General features: G+C 39.3%; 1 protein-coding gene across 1 annotated transcript in view; it reads right to left on the bottom strand.

Moving 5' to 3' along the window:
• Positions 1–7641: 7641 nt before the first annotated feature.
• Positions 7642–17692, bottom strand: part of NPR3 (natriuretic peptide receptor 3) — a 41541-nt gene continuing 31490 nt past the window's right edge. The window contains exons 6-8 of the mRNA XM_042875502.1: positions 14504–14639; positions 12633–12720; positions 7642–10095 (exon numbers count right to left, since the gene is read on the bottom strand). Of these exons, the coding sequence (XP_042731436.1) occupies positions 9984–10095; positions 12633–12720; positions 14504–14639 (336 nt within the window). The 3' untranslated portion in view covers positions 7642–9983. The remainder of the gene's footprint in view (positions 10096–12632; positions 12721–14503; positions 14640–17692) is intronic.

Below are 17692 nucleotides of genomic sequence, written 5' to 3'. Positions count from 1 at the left end.
GAAGGAAGGAAGGAAGGAAGGAAGGAAGGAAGGAAGGAAGGAAGGAAAAATCTCAGTGACAGTAAAAGAAAGTCTGGCCACTGTGGAGGTAACAATACACTGGGAAGGCAGTAATAGCCTGAGAGCCATACTGAACATACATACATTCAATCAGTAAACTTATGACATATTCTCAAGATTGAGTCAAAACTTTACGTTGTAGAAGCTGATGAGATTTCTTTACGTTGCTACCAATGAAGGCAAGATATTGAAAATTTATCCTGCTGTGTTCCCTACATATCCCTAGAATATAACAGCAATGAAGCACATAACATTATTGATCTCTGTTGTAGACAACTTAGAATTAAACATCAGTAAAATAATCTTTGTAATTAGAATAATCTTCAGTGCGTCCCGACTACAATCCTAAATTGCTAATAGGCATTAGAGGTGAGTCATGCTGAACCCATTTAGAGCAGTCCTGCTGAGAATGTTTTAGGGATTCTGGTGAATGGAAAGCTTGAGGAGAGACAATAGTGTATGCTTGCAGCCCAGAAGACCAACTGGGCTGCATCAGAAGAGGGTGGCCAGCAGTGAGAAGAAGGTAAATTTTCCCCTCTTCTGAGCCCTCATGAAGCTGCACCTGCAGTACTGTGCCCAGGCCTGAAGGATGTGGAGCTGTTGGAGTGTGTCTGGAGGAGGGCCACAAGGGTGTGCAGAGGGCTGGAGCACCTCTCTTACACAGAAAGGCTGAGGGTGCTGGGCTTGTTCAGCTTGGAGAAGACTCTGGTGAGACTGCATTGTGGCCTTTCAGTACTTAAAAGCAGCCTAAAAACAATGAAGCCATTCTATGGCCATGTGAGTCTATGTAGGCTGCTCCAGAAGTAATGCCTCCTGTTTATTTCCATGGAAACTACAACAAAGAGTGCAGTAACATTTTCTTATAGCAAAGTTTCAGCTACAAAACATTGTTCACCATTTCATGTCATACAAACACATTTTCACCAGCCAAGAACAAACACCTGCATGCCACACATAAAAAATCTGCATCAGCGGAGGTGACCTACTGTCAATGTAGTCACTGCTGAAATGCACAACTCACAGCCTCACATCCACCTTTAGTTCTCCCTTAGCATTCTGCAAGAGTCAGTGAATGCTAATGGAGACAAATTCTTCCTCATGGAGGAATTCAGTGACACACCTTTATTTCAGTTGCACTTCCCTGTCAAATGCCATTCTGACAGACTGCACCTCTGCTGCCATCTGCCACACAGATGGCAAGCAAATGTACCAGGATATTGGTGGGAAGATTCAACCTTTACGGCCATATTACTGACATCTGCCTCTAGTGTCTTGGGCCAATATAACAAAATAGCAGGCATTAGTTTTGGAGAAGCCTGTGTATGATTCTGTGCAAAATGTGCACTCTTAAAAATATCATAGAACTCCTTTAATGATTACTGCTATTACCAGGAACACAAAACAGTACTTATACAATTATGAAGTAATATTGGAAAATCCCTAGGTACTGCCAAACAATTCTTACTCATAACTAGACAAAAATATAAGAGCTTTAAAATAACAAAAAACATTGAGCAAAGCTAGGTGAAATAGTTACTTGTGGATGTACAACTTCGTACCTCTTTCACCTTTAATCAGCTGTACAAACTCGTAACATTCATTTACTTGTTGGCAGTACTGAATTTATTAAATTTAATCACAGAATCACAGGATCACAGAATGGCCAGGGTTGGCAGGGGCCTCAAGGATCATGAATCTCCAAGCCCTCTACCACATGCAGGGCCACCAACCTTCCATTTAATACTAGACCAGGTTGCCCAGGGCCCCATCCAACCTGGCCTTGAACACGTCCAGGGATGATACATTTGGATATTTACCAGTGAAGAGCACTGCAGCTATGAAAGTAGTTAAATTCTCTACTGATTCAATGGGTCTCTCCAAGCCTCTGTTTTCACCGTTCTGCTTTCCTAGGCTGCAGAAAGATTTTAAGCCCACAGTTAACTCAGAGGATGTTTCCTCCTCTTTATCAGCTCCCCAGCAAGTTGTTGGTACTTGCAGTTTTGATATGAGTGTGATCAGATATTTCTTCCTGATACTCATTTCCTGGCTAGTTGAGATTATGAAGGCCTGGCATAATCTCAAGCATGAATCTTAGCTTTGGCAACACTGCTACAACAGACACATGCTTACAGAAAGCAGGCTGCTAGACAAAACAGGGTAATTTAAAGAATGTATCTAAAAGCACAGTAAAGAAATAACAGCCCCAATTTGATAAGATTGCTGCAAAGAAATGAGCTTGTAGGTTGGTAAAATGTGTAAGTTTTGCTTCTTCTACGTGATATAGAAATGACTGCTCACACAGTAAGGTTCCAGTGAAACAGACCAAAAAATGTAGTGAGCACGTGACAAAAGACACCAGGGAAACAGATGATATCATATTCCTATTTCTTTAATGGAAACATTTTGTTACAACTTAGGTATGTGATATTCTTGCATTTTTAAAGTGTGTAAAAGAAAACGCACATAATAAAAAGTCAAAAGGACACCAATGAATGTAGATATTAAAATGACCAAGTTGTAAAAGAAGTAAAATACATTACACAAATAAACAAAAGGTTATATCCACAGTCATGAATACTCACTCTTCTCTACACAAAAACAACAATAAATAAAATCACATTATATGCAGATAGTTCTACTTACATCAGTACAATATACTGTGCAGCTTTCCATTTTTTTTTTCTACTAGACTGATAATAGGTTTCTCTGTTGTCCAGTATTTTTACATTAATAATGAACAGTATCACCCAAAATCGGGGACAAAGTTAACGTCCACAGTGTCTATCCTGAGTCCTCTTTGTTCTGTGATAATTACACCGCATGCACAAGAGACACAGCAAATTCTACCCACTGCTTTCATCCTGCCTTTCTATCTTCTCAGTGATATCTTTCTCAGTGTCTTCTCAGCACTTTCAGGCCTGCACAGCAAGGAAGATATTTTTACTTTCATGTATCTGCGTATGGGCATGATATAACCTGGCCAGGTCCTATGTATCCCTCAAATCACATTTAAATGTTAGGTAATGGGGCTATGTAGGATTTGAAATGCAAATAAGCTTCCTGCTGATCCCCTAAAAATTAATTACTGAACAATAAAGACAATGTGCTGTGCAGCCAGGGCTTGATCCCACTCTCAGTACAGTCAATAGTATCATCAGGGGAGAATAATCAATTCCTGAGTATTTTCCCTATATCCACAACGGACATTTTCAAGCTTTGCATCCTATATTGCAGAATTCATTGCATCATCTGCCACAAAACTACATAAGAGATATACCAAATAAAAGAGGACACATTTATCACCTCATGTGGCACCAGGATAACTGGCCATGAATTAGGAACCACGATACTGACTTTTTAGCGTGGCTTCTTTGTCTGTCACACTGCATATGAATTTTGCAGAGGAAGAGAAGTCCAGACCATCAACATCCATGAATCAGCATAGCTGTACTGTTTATGTTTGCTGAAGGTTTCACATACCAATAGCAAAACACCTGATCATAGTTTGAGGGGAGATAATTGTATGTTCCTTGTGCATACCATTTGATTACAAAATAAACCATTAAAACAAGATCATTTTAAAATACCCTTTTTGGTACATTTCTCTGTGTGCTCAAGTGTCCTCTAGAAACATTCACATGACAGTAACACGAAGCAATAGTTCACACTGAGTGGATTTTAACCTTTCCAAAATTTAACACCTAATGAGTCCACATAAGATTTTATGAAGTACTATAGCTTAACATACACATTTCAACAGTGTCATATTATTGAGAAGATTTTGCCTTTGATGAAGAATATTAAGTTAGTGGTTAGTGAGAGATCCTGAATGAACTCTAAGCCTCTTCTTCTGAAAGCTAGTTCTGTATGCTATAAATTTGATGTATGTTGGTTAAGAGGCATTCTGAAAGGTAAATTCTGGAAGAAGTAATAGCATAATAAAACAGTCTACGTAATGATACACTGGACATAACTAAACATGAGCCCAAAAAAGCCTCAAAGCCATGGCAGCATTATCATCTCGATCAAAACCGACCTTGACCTTTCAAAAACTCCAATATTAACTTTTATCCTTTTTCTTCTATAAGTGAGATAAAGGGAGATGCACTCATGTCAGACTTAAGGCTTCACTGGGGTAAGCTGAAGTTCTTAGGCTTCCTTTCATCCTCCAGAAGAGAAAAGACATGAACAAAACCTGCTGCACAGCCTGCTGATCCCTGTAGACAGCCAGGACCAAGATCTCTCACAGCTACTTGTATTAATTTCATTAATCACTTTTCACCAGTCTCAGAGTCAGAATGTTAAAAGATATCTGCGAATGGAAGAAATACAGGTCTGAAGCCATCGGAATTCATTTCTGCCTCCAACCAGAGATCGGCACAGTGCACACACTTCCATCCTTCCACTTGATAGGTTTCACACACATACAAATCTTTTTGTGCTTTCAACAGCAAGAAAGAAGGGCAGGGAGGGAGTACACACAGCATATCTGAAGGCAAAGCTTTTTCCAGCATGTCTTCAAAATATATTCCAAAAAGTAACTTTTGTTTTCCTTGTTTCTAAAAAGGGCCAATGCTGCCTCCTGAAAAAGATGTGCCACAGGACGCATCCCTTCATCCTTCACTGCTGCAAGAGAAGTTACTAGGACGTGTTCCTGACTCACAGAAAAAGAGATGTACCACTGGAAACATGTCTGCTTCCATTTGCCCCACAGGCAGGTCGATATTGATGTCATTTTTTACAACTGCTAGGGTAAAAACTGTTGCTCACAACACCTGACGTCATCTGCTCGTGTCTGGAGCACTGCGCTTCCTGTGAGCTCAGCCCTGCAGCACAGGGTGCCTAGGAATCACAGAACTTCAATTTGCAGTGCCAGCCATGGATGTTCTTAAAAGGATGCCAGCCTCAAAATTCCACTTAAACTCCATGAAGTTTTTAGCTAATCCAATTTTTCAGCTTTGTTTACTTGACAGGCAACATCAGGCAATTCTGGCTCTGAAACTCCGATAGCAGCTGGCTGGCATGGCCAATGCAAGGTGTGCAGGCTGTTGAACAGCAAGACAACAAGCAGCATGAGCTGAAATTACAGAAAAGCGGCCTTCCAGGGAACTGGGAGCAGGTCTGACTACGTGATGGAAAGTAGCTGTCTCTTTTCAGAGTACTTCTGAAGCTGGAGAAAAGGGCATTAAAAAAATAGGGAATTCAACAGTGTTTATTCCACTCTGGGAGAAAATGAGCAAAAAACCTCAACTGCTTTATTTAAAGAAACAGAATGGCTACATGGCTTCCCTGAAGCACAGAGGAGGGTGGTGAAGGATGTGGAACTGTCTTGAGCTCCGGAAAAGGTGGACTGAATTGCCAAAGAAATTTACGACCAGGACTATTAGCTTCCTGTCTTTGATGTCTATTCTTAGCTTTCCAGGAGCATTATGGCATTCATGAGGTGAAAATCGCTCTAGAGCCAAGGTCAGCTAAGGCTGATGCAGCCTGTTCTACTGCAAATCTGAGAAATTAACTCTGAACTGCTTCAAGATGCTGAGTTTAAAGACTGAAGATACTTCAGTGAGGGTCTGAGTTTGCTTCCTTTGAATCAATGAGAGGTTTTCTTTGTTTTGCTTAAGGAGAGAGTGATTGGATCTGCAAGCCAGAAAATGAAAGAGAGCTCAACCTCCCGTTAGAACATGCTGTCATGGAGCATGTTCTTATTTTGTCTAGCTCCCATCCTCCCCACTGCTTTCAAAGTATTAACTACACCTTAATAATTCTCCAATAAAACCCTATAGAAATACTTTCAATAATGCAATCAAGCATTTCTTAAAAACAAACAGAAAACAGATCAATAAAATTTATTTTCAAAAATGAATGAATTTAATAAGCGGAATTCTGGCCACAATCCTGCAAAATGTGCAACATTCCTACTGCAGTTTTTAGCACTGATTGAATGTTCTGAGCGAAGCACATCACTGACTGAACTGGTAATTAACTGGTTATGAAGAGACACAGACAGCCTGAGGCACATAAACTGTCCATAAACAGAACTTCTCAAACTACCTAAGGTCCACATCAAAGCATTAGGCAGCTGAATAAAGCTGTGGGTCTCAGCATACTAAATCACAGGTCCTATTGAAAGTTTTGCTTCATCTTTCTCTGTTATAGAGTATGCTGCTGCAGTGGAAGTATATATGCTTCAAGTAAGGGAGTAAAGTCCAAACAATTTGTTCATGTTATTCTCTGGAAAAGAATTTTGAGGTGTATCAGCTATTAAGCTGACATATTTGGGAATTCAGTGAAAAACTAAATTATCAGAATTTGCCACTGACCAAAACACAAAGCCACCAGTTCAATTTCACCAGGTACAGGCACAGCTATGAGACTTCAAAATAAACATATGGACTCTGGGGCTAGCCTTGCTCCAATTCAAGCAAGGTGAGATTCCCTAGGATTTGGCTGTGGCCAGTTATGATGCCCTTTGGTCCCAAGTGAGTAAAGCACTTACAAGCTGAAGTCGAGCATGTTTCATGTGTTCTAAAGTGTAGGCTGAATCAAGGCCCTCCTTGTGCTGCTCTGTAATGCATATTTGTAACACAGGTAACTAACTGAAGCCAAAAATGTGGGTTTTGAAAACTCTTTGGAGAATCAATTATTATTACTTTGATTAAACATTTCCTTACCGAAGCATAAAAGTTGTGGCATTGAGCTAATGCATATGAATCAAAAAGGGAAAGAACATTAGATAGTAAAGAACCTCTGATTAATAATGTAAACTCAAGGCAGTTTTTCATGTGTGGTTCTTGGAAGACCTGTGAAGATTAGCATGAGGCCTGTGGAGGGCAGCTATGAAGGGCAAGTTTGTTTATGCTGTAGAGGAATGTACTTATGTGAAATACTTTACACAATCTCCACTCTTCTGTGGGAAAAATTCACAGCTGTATACCAACTTAGAAGGATTTTGCCCATTAATCTAAAATACTCTAACACATGAGAAAGGTTCACCTTTAGAAGACGAGAGGCGTTGGGATGTAAAGTTGTAAAGGCCACCATCAGCATCCCACCAACAGACATTTCAGGAAAAAACTTCCTGAAGCCATGATTAAAAATCCTATATAAACCTGGTAAGAGGAACTGTCATTTTAACTGAGTGACCTTTCATTCTACTTTTTAAAAAATGCCTCGTTATAATAAGACGTCACAAAACAAACAAGTTGTCCTAACAACTTGTTGCCCCAGACAGATCTCATTGCTCTGATATTCTGCTCTGAATATTCCTGTGCTTTCCAGCTGTGGAAAGCACAGTAAAAAGGCAGGCCAACACTGCTTTGTTCCCTAACTAGTGGCTAGGTCAGTAGCATTTCAGACTGGAAGGACAACTCATAGCCATTACCATTTCTAAAAATTTTATCCTTCAAATCATACCCTTTTTCTCTACATCCTTTAAAATTTTCCTTAAGTTTTGCTATGACAAAGTAGTCTAAGGGATAAAAGAAAGTAAAAATAATGAAAGGCTTAACTGCAAAACAAAAGTAGATCGAAGTTATCTCTGAAATTTGCTTTTTTTTCTTTTTTTTTTAACCCAACCAACTAACCAAGAACTACAAACAAACAAACAAAACCATGTCCATTGACTAGATAAACATAATTATTTTTAAAAATCTCCAGAAACTAATCAGGAAGTCTTCTTTCACTCCAACTCTATGACAGTATGAATGCTGTTCTAGCCTATACCCAGCTCTGGTGTCCATGAGACAAAGAGTATACACTTCTGAAAACTGTCCATTAGTCTCAGTGTTACTCTGGATATTGTTCCTTTGAAAAAGTCATAAAGGTCTTGACTGAAAAATGGGATGATATAAATCTATCAGGTGAATAATGGCAATCACAGAAAATCCTAAAGATGCCTAAAATCCTAAAATCTACCCAGTTTATGGCCATCATTGATCCTGCTGCTCTCCTGACCATCAGCAAGCAGGTGATGACCACTGCATATGCTAAGAGATAGCGCAGTGAAAGAAATAGCAAAAATATTCATATGAATTATTCCATGGAGTATTTCTCCACTGACAAAAGACAGCAGAAAGAAAACAAAGCCAGCTTTTGCCCTTCATTCACTTCCAGCCACCTCAAAATGGTTTCTCTGAATTTTCACTCTGGCTTCTCAAAGTACAAAAATTTTGTAGAATACAGAGTTTAGAGCCAGTTTTCAGAATACTATTGTGTAAAGTCTGACTATGACTCCTGAGACCAGAAAAGTTCTGCTTATGAAATCAGAATAAGATAAGCCAGAAGATTTCATGCATTACAATAGTCATAGCTGGGTTTTCTCACAGACAGTACTTTTACAGGTCGTCTTCATCGTTTATATTACGTGCTGTTCATTTCCGTTTCTTGACCAGAAAGACCTCTCATCTGTCTAATGTGAAATAACCCGTCAGTAGCTAATTCATCACAGATTCAGTTTTGCTCCTGGTAAAGTCAATGGCAAAGTTCCCAGGCATACTAATGGCAGTGAGATTAAAGTCAGTCCTAGAGTAGAGTTTTACCATCCCGATTCCTGAAGATAGTTGTGTGTTTAATCGTACAAAGGTGAAGTTAGCCTCACTGACTGATGTGGGACTACTTAATACACACAGTTCATTATCTTCAGGATCAGTGTTATCATCGTATAAGCAATCTGGTAACTGCATTTATATTGTTTAAATAACTGTACACAGGACACACATGCTTGGAGAAGTAAAGGGTTAAAAAGTTTGTTGTTATCCATAAAGTCACTTCTTCTCCCCTAAATACTGGTTCTAAAATGCATTTACTGTTGCTGACTTTCCCTGCATGTTACTCCTATCATAAAAAATATGTCCTCAAAACATTATCCCCCTTAAGTTTTAATCTTACCAAAGCAAAAATAGATATTTTAATAGAAAAATACAAGATAAAAAATATCATAAAACTAAAATGGTAGCATTAATGTCATTTTTACACAGAAAAAAAGACCCTCTTTTGAACTGTCTCAGCTATACAAACCCCTTTGTATTTACATGTTTTGGATGCAATCCTGTGATCACTGAAATTAATGGGATTTTGCCACTGACTTCATTGGGAACAGGAACAGGTCCCACATGGACTGTGCCTCTCTGAAAGGTCATGGCAGTGGAGAGAAAAGAGCACAATAAAAACACAAATAAGATTGCAGAATTAGCCCATCTGCTCTGGAGACCTCTTCTTTTTCACTATTTCATGCCAGTGAAACTCCACATCGCTCACTGGAGTTTTTCTAAGCTCCCAGTACATAAGAGGGAGAATCAGTACTTTTCTTAATACTACACAAAAAAGGGAAGAATGATTCATGTGTGCTTCCATCTTCCTGATTGTCAACAGAGTTCATTACATCCAAAGTACCAGCTCCCTCTCAGGATTGAACTCCATGTGTGTAATCCTGCATTTCCTGCAGTCAGGCACAACAAATCAGTGATGCAGGATCATACCCCACATTAACCAACTTTTTCATTTTGACAGCAAACCAGCATTTGTGTCTGTGAATCTGCATTTGATACCCAAAAGTGAAGTGCAACTAAGGAAGGGAGTGGAAGGAGCTAAAAAACGGGAAACAGAATGCAGCATCCTCATCAATTAAAACAAATCTGCTGTTCTTAATACATGTCTTAAGAAATATTGTCTTTACATATTAAGTACATCCTATAACATCAAGCTGCATCATTTTTGTTCATGAGATGAAAGACCATGCGGCATAATGTGATTAGTAAATCATTCCTGAGCTTCTGAAAAAAATTAAGACAAAATTACTGAATTACTGCTTAAAAGAGTGAGTTCCTCAAGAGCCTCTTCTTACACTGATGTCTTTGGTTGTGTCCATTCCCCTAATCTTTTTTTTTTTTTTCCCCCAGGAAGAATGGGATTATTTTTCTTCTTCTTTATGCAGCAGAAAAATGAGATCTAATGGAGTCTTCGCGTAACTGCCGATGTTTCCCCATGTTACAGTCCTCCTGTTGAGTTCGTCTCTCAATAGTTATTCTGTACTTCTTTCTGCATGAAAGAAGAGGAACAGAGTGAGAAATCCTTCTTCAGCTATAGGATAACAGGACCTTCCTTATAAAGAATGCCTGTAGGGGACAGCTGTGTTCCAGTTGAAAAATGGAATGTGACAGAATGTGAAACCCTGGTCAAAGATTAAAGTAGTTTGCATTGAAATATTTTACCCAGACTCAAGAATGACTGTCATACAGCAGTCTCAAAGCATCACGACACAGACATTTGCTTCTTTGAAAAATTCTGATTTAAGTGATTAGGAAGTTTTTGTGAAATGTCATGTGAACTGTGTCACATCACTGCTTTATATTGATCAAAGCCAAATTTCTTTCCTGTGTACAGGGGGCACTTTCTGCAGAGTTTAAACAATGGATTTGACTCTTTATTCAGTTGCATTTCTGACTGAAACTGTATGTTAGCTAACTAACTGTCCCATCTCCCACTGAGCAAGCTACTATGTTTATAATATCATAAGATGAATCAAGAAAAGCTGTGTAGCACATAGATAAGATGTAAATACAACTGCTCATTCAGAAGACATACTTTTTCTTGCATGTCTTCCTCCAGGGCCTTGTGACGGATCCTGATATGCTAATTTATACATCCCTCTGCCTCTGACTGCCTTTCAGTTTCCCCTTTAGTATCCAAATCTTCCCCAAAAACCATCAGACTACCATGTTTACTTTTCATGTGTTTATGCTTCCACCGAGTTTCAAGACCAATGCTTCAGAAAGGCATTAGTTCAGCCACACCTGCACACAGTATTTTTTGTGTAGATGCATCACAAAATCTTTGCATGTCATGATTCCATCTTCTGTTCCACTTGCATGTGTAGCATTAGTCTAAGCTAGGTATGTGGTGGTGGAAGAAGGATTTTCAAAACAACAAGGTTTTAATTTGGATAATATGACTCAACAGAAATTGTTTACCCACAGGTTCCTAGACAACTACATCTGTATCCATAGGCTCAGAAGTAATTAGAAAAAATACATGTTTTTTACTTAATTTATGCTAGTCTTCCACAGGTGAGACAGCGCACACTCAGCAGTAGCTCATCTACACAGACATGACCTTTTTTCAGAAATGCAGCTCCTTGAATTTAAATCCTTTTAAATCCAAATCTTTCAGCGGAGATTGCATGCTCACTTAACACTGAGTTTCCATGCTCATTTGTACGGATTACAGATCCAGATGATAAAAACAGAGTAATTGGAAGGTGCAAGTGCAGCTTAAAAGCACCCAAAAAAGTGCTCATTTCTCCCCTCTGACGACAAATACAAAGACTGCCAACCCATCTTCGTTCAGGTGGATTTCCAACTCAGATTTTAGTGTCAGATGACTTAGAATCTAAGACCTGTTCCTACAGTGACCTTTGTATATTTTTGTGTCTGCTCAAGTAGGCCTTTTGCCCTATTTCTTGTACTCAACTACTAATTTCTCTCAGTATCAGCAAGACTTAAAAAAACAAACAAAAAAACCCAGAATTACCAGCTCAGATTGGGAATGTATAAAAAGATGCAAGAGCTTCTGATGAGCTACAATATGAAGATACAGTCGTATTTTCTTTTTCCTTTTTTTTTTTTTTTTTTTTTTTTTTTTTTTTTTTTAGGGTTTTAGTTTTTTTAGTTACAGTTAATTTGTCTTGTTTCAGATCCAAACAACACATGATGTAAGTACCAAATATTGTTAAGTATTCGATTAATAGTTCTGGTTCTCAGATCTTTTGTAACCCCATTAATTGCTAGTAAACTGACCAAGGTTTTGCCTGTTCTTTTTGTTAAGGTTTTGTTTTTTTGTTTCTTTTTTTTAATAGAGATATATTTTCATTGATAAAAAGGATTTGATTCTTATTTGTAGAGGTTAATTCTACCCTCCTATTTGCTTTTGCTCTTCATATCATGAAAGGATAAATCATACCATACATAAGATGCTGAACTGATATAAAAATAATTTGGTCTGACAACGTAGGATCAAGTCTCAAGACTTTACATTGGCCAACAATGTAAGAATTATTTTACCTAAACAGGAATAAAACACCGATCACCCTCTGCTGACCTCAGCTTAATAAGTTAAATGCACAGCTTTGAACTCCAAATACTCTCTTAAACCAAACCAGACATCTCTTTCCAGCTTCCACTACAATTCCACTCACTGCTCAAAAACAAAGCATGGTACCAGGCAAATGACATAAATTTCTTACATGATCACAAACTGTGCAATTGTTCTGCCAAGCAATACCAATCAAAGAAGGCTTTCAAGGCCAAAGTAATTTAATAAGTTATCTGTGAATGAACAGAACTCACTGGAACTAGTTCCACAAGTAAAGTTACTCAGAGATGTAAACAGTTACAGGATGAGGCCCTGAGTCAGTTATTTTGATTCACACAAAAGTACAAGCAAAGCATATTCACTGTCTACGGGGAAGTGTTACCACACATGAGAATGGTGTCTCCCATCAGAGATATGCTTCCAGGAGCTAAAAGGTGTGGGTGATGAGCAAAGAGTTGAAGGAACATTCAGTGAATTGGACTAACCTGAAAAAGTAAAAAGCCATTAGCAATCCTGCTCCAAGTAAGGCACCCACGACTATTCCTGTAACTGCTGATTCTCCTAGACCACCTGCTTGAAAAATGGAAAAAACAACAGGCAGAGTTCATAATGAGGACTATTTGCATTCACACATTGGAAAACACACATGACTAGGAAATGAATGACCAATACCAGATAATAAGTGAAGTCTTCAGAGTTTAAGACTCAGTGGGAATCTCTTCTACTCTAGTTCCTGACTGCTTATTTTTTGTCCCTGTTTTCCTTGCAGTTAAATAAGTAACCAAGATCAGTAACCAATAAAGTAAAAAAAGAGTCAAAAATAAAGATTATACACATGCTGTTAAGAAACTGGTCTGGACAGCTTGATCTGAATCATAACACAAACCAGGATTGCAGCATTGTGCACAACAGGAATCAGCCCTGGATATGCCTTTAGCCATTATAACAGAAACAATTCTATTTCATCTGGTTTAGGATCATGACCTGTCATCAGCCAGTTTATTAAAATGACTGATTACTCAACAGTATCAAGAATCTATGCCCTTTCAAGTTAAAGCCACAGAAGATTATTCTTGTTCCATAGACACAGTGGGTACAGCAGAGCCCAAGTAGGGACTAGTCTTCTGCAAAGAAAATCATTTTTATGTGGATACAGCCTGCTCCCTTTTATCGTGCCTATCTGAATTTTTGGAAAACGGAACCACAGAATGGCTTGGATTGGAAGGGATCTCAAAGATCATCAGGTTGCCAAGTGCTCAATCATAGTCATAGAATGGTTTGGTTTGGAAGGGACCTTTAAGATCATAGAGTTCCAATCCCCTGCTATAGGCAGGGACACCTTCCTCTAGAACAGATTGCTCACAGCCCCCATCCAGCCTGGCCTTGAGTGCTTCCAGGAAGGGAGCATCCACAGGCTCACCGGGCAACCTGTTCTAGTGCCTCACCACCTTCACAGTGAAGAATTTCTTTCTGATATCTTGTCTAAATCTACCTTCTTCCACTTTAAAGCTATTTCCCCTTGCCCTATCACTATCTACCTGTGTAAAAAGTTGATTTCCCTCTTGTTTATAATTTCCCTTTAAATATTGAAAGTCTGTAATGGGGTGCCCCCGTAGCTTTCTCTTCTCCAGATAGAACAAGCCCAGCTCCTTCAGTCTGTTTTCATGAGAGAGATGCCCCAGCCCTCTTAGTCAGAGAAATATTAAGGAAATTAAACTGCTCCTTCCTTTTATGTTATCCCTGAGCATTTGAGGGGTTTGTCTCTATAGATCAGGATGTGCGCTTAAGGTCATCTGAAAATCTTCTCCCCTCCCCTCCCCTCCCCTCCCCTCCCCTCCCCTCCCCTCCCTGCATGGAAACCCCAGCCTTCCAGATTCATAGTTTTGGTTCAATCTACTTCATCTCTTCCCAGGCTAGTTGTCCCCTCACAATGCCTTCCAATAGCATTGAAAATCATGCTGCACTGGGTAAGTGAGCACTGGTAGAACTGAGCTCCACACCTGCTAATTGTTGATATAATTATTCTCTGTTCAGGGTTTCAGTTCTATCCTTCCTCATGGCTAAGACAGACTTTACCTTTTAACCCTTGGAAGGTCACAAAGCCTCAGGGTCTTGGGCTGTGCCTCAAGCAGGCATTACAACAACTATCACATTTAAATTCAGGAAAGTGATTCAGAACACATACTACCAGAGGCTGCAAGACCTTGGCTTCACAAAGAATCAGCAGAGGGACACACTCATGATGTCCGACTTAAGACGACTGTGCTAAGCAGTTTAATAAGGCCTGTTACGCTGCTTCACTACAAGGATTCGTCCTTCTGACAGCTGCACAGAAGCATTAAGTCTCTAAACTTACATGATTTACAAGGTGTATTGTTTGTGTGCTCCGAAACTCGGCTTTCATCTATTCTCAGCCTGCCATGATTCCAAGGGTATTTCACATTTGATCGAATTTCAAAACGCCCCTGCTTTCCATAGTAGTCTCCGATCACCTATGCAAAAGGAAAGGAATGAAAGATTTTATTATCACATTAAAGAAGTAAAACAAAAAGGAATGCTGCACCAATTGCTTGGACTCCTGTGTCTGAATGCTGAATCACAAGGGATGTGGCTGAAGGGGTCTTTGGGAAGTTATGCAGTCCATGCTCTGTCTCAAGGCAGAATCAGCTGAACAAAAGCATTCCTGAAAGATGTTTATCCAACCTGCTCTTCAAAGCCAATGAAGTTGGAGATTTGACATTTTCCGCAGGCAATCATTCCAGAAATTGTCTTTCCCATCACTGACTTTCCCTAGCATGTAAGCAAAAACTCCCTTGTTGCAATTAACCATTACTACTTATCCAATTACCAGTCGACATAGAGACTCTTCCTGAAATATCCTTTTGCATACTCACAGACACTTGCATTTCTACCCTCAGTATTTTTTTTTTCTGTATAAACCCAGCTCACACAAGGTGTTGTTCTTTTTTGTTTGTTTGTTTGTTTTTGTTTTTTAAACTCTTTCATATTCCTTCTTGAAAGCTCTCCTTGACCTTTCTTCAAATCCTCCATAGCAGAATGAATGCTCAGGACTGTCATGAGACCGGGAGAAAGCACTTAAAATATTTTGCATGTTAGACTTCTCTATTTTGTAAGGTCTAGGAGATACACGATCAATTTCAGTTATATCTTTAGATCTTCTGCAGAACTACTACAGAGCCAGTCATTCTGTACCTTCTACTTCTGCTGTTGTCTGTATTTACTCAGGAAGGGCATTTTATGCTTATCATCCTGGTAGCAAGGTCTGTTATTTCAGACCAGTCCATCGAGATGATTCACAATTTCAGTCCCATCCCCAATTGTAAATTCAGGCTTTAATTCAAAGTAGCATGCTTTGGATCTACTGCAAAGTTGCAGGATTAAACTGTGCTAGTACTAGGTAACTCATCTGAAAATAATTCCAAAAATTATTTTCACAGTAGTAAAGGAAAAAGTCCAAATATGATAACACTGAAATAGCAACGACAGCAGAAACACATCAACAGTATTAGTCTATAAATATCTATAAATATCTATTAAGATAGAACTAGGTTTTAGAATTATAGTTTTCAAATTAAAGACACTGATACACTGCTCCAGACTTTTACTTAAACTTTTGAAGAGGAAGAGTTAAAAGACAGATAGCATATGCCCTGGTTATAAAGGAGTTCATTTATCTTCCAGTATTTCATCTGGAGTTAAAAACTTGTAAGAAATCTGCTGCATTGGCAGGCAACAGATTTAATTGGGAGATTGTTTAATTTGTCAAATTGGAGTGGGGGAGTCCTCCTCTATCATCAGGACTTAGAAAATGTGAAAGCATGCAGAAAGGCTTAAGAACAATAAATAGCTATGAAGAGACACCAAACAGATTCAAATCAGAAATAGGATACAGATTTTCAAGAAGTAAAAGTGGTTAAACACTGACACATGCATTGAGGGAGTTTGGGAGGCAGCTCTTCATTGTCTCCAAATGAAAAATGAGTGCCTTTTGCAGTGCAAGCACTACCCATGGTAAACTGCAGGGCTCCACGCAAGGGTTAACAACCCACACACCTGCAGCGAAGCTCTGTTGGAACAGGTATTCTGTTGTTTTACCAGGACCTTTCAGATTTAAATTCTGAATGATCCTGGAGAAAAGCTCTGCCCAAAAGGATTAATCTGGCTCGGCTCAGTTGAGAAATAAAAGTTCATGTACTGGTATAGCAGAAACTGGCAAAATTAATAAAACAAGAATCAACGAAACAATATTTCTAGAGTGAGGCACAGGGACAGAAATAAATGTAGCAAATACAAATAAGTAATCACACATAAAGCATGCTAATTGTATGTATATGCATCATAAAGTAGAAGAGAAATTAAAATGAGCAACATATTAAAAAAGGTAATATGAAAGAAGTAGAAGATTAAAACTGCAAAGGAAAAAACAATAGAAGGCTAAGAGCAGGAGATTAAACTGATAAAGAGGATAAAGAATTAATGGGCTGAACAAACAGAAAAGATACAAGTTGTTCACACCAGCCTTATCCCAACTAATCTGTACTCCTAACTTCATTTAATGATGATCAGTGATTTGTTGGTGGCCCTCAGGGCTTGACACTGGGGCTGCTTCTAATTAACGCCTTTATTAATGATCTTGATGAGGGGATTGAGTGCACCCTCAGTAAGTTCGCAGACAACACCAAGTTGGGAGGGAGTGTTGATCTGCTTGAGGGGAAAAAGGCACTACAAAGGGACACGGACAGAATGGATCGATGGGCCAAGGTAAACCAAATGAATTTCAATAGGGTCAAGTGTCAGGTCCTGTATTTTGGTCTCAACAACCCCAGGCAACCCTGCAGGCTTAGGGAGAAGTGCCTGGAAAGCTGCCTGATGGAATGGGAACCTTGGTGTACTGATGGACAGTCAGCTGAATATGAGCCAGCAGTGTGCCCAGGAGGCCAAGAAAGCCAATGGCATCATGTCTTCTATCAGGAATGGTGTGGTGAGCAGGACTAGGGAAGTCATTCTGCTCCTGTACTAGGCAGAAAGTACATTGAGTACTGTACAGAAAGGACACAGGTGCTGGAGCAGGTCCAAAGAAGGGTAACAAGGCTTGTGGAGGATTTGGAGAATGTGTCCTATGAGGAGAGACTGAAAGAACTGGGGACATTTAGTCTGAGGAAGAGGAGGCTGAGGGGAGACCTTATTGCTCTCTTCCAATATCTGAAAGATGCTTGCAGTGAGAGCTGGGCTGGTCACTTCTCACTGGTGACAGGATGAGGGGAAATGGCCTCAAGCTGCACCAGGGGAGGTGTAGGTTGGATATCAGGAAAAGTATCTTTACTGAAAGGGTTAAGCACTGGAATAGGATCCCCAGGGAGATGATTGAGTCACCATCCCTGGATGTGTTTAAAATCCATTTGGACATGATTTAGCAGAGGATTGTTAATTAGGGTAGTATGGTTAGGTTGTGTTTGGACTCAATAATCTTTAAAGTCTTTTCCAACCTGAGCAATTCTGCAATTCTATGATTAGTCCTACCTCT

This window comes from Lagopus leucura, unplaced genomic scaffold (assembly GCF_019238085.1).
Source record: "Lagopus leucura isolate 7727_CA_CO unplaced genomic scaffold, USGS_WTPT01 Super-Scaffold_100014, whole genome shotgun sequence".
Classification (NCBI taxonomy): domain Eukaryota; kingdom Metazoa; phylum Chordata; class Aves; order Galliformes; family Phasianidae; genus Lagopus; species Lagopus leucura.
The sequence above is the reverse complement of the archived record's forward strand: the minus strand, read 5'-3'. Positions and strand labels throughout refer to the sequence as shown.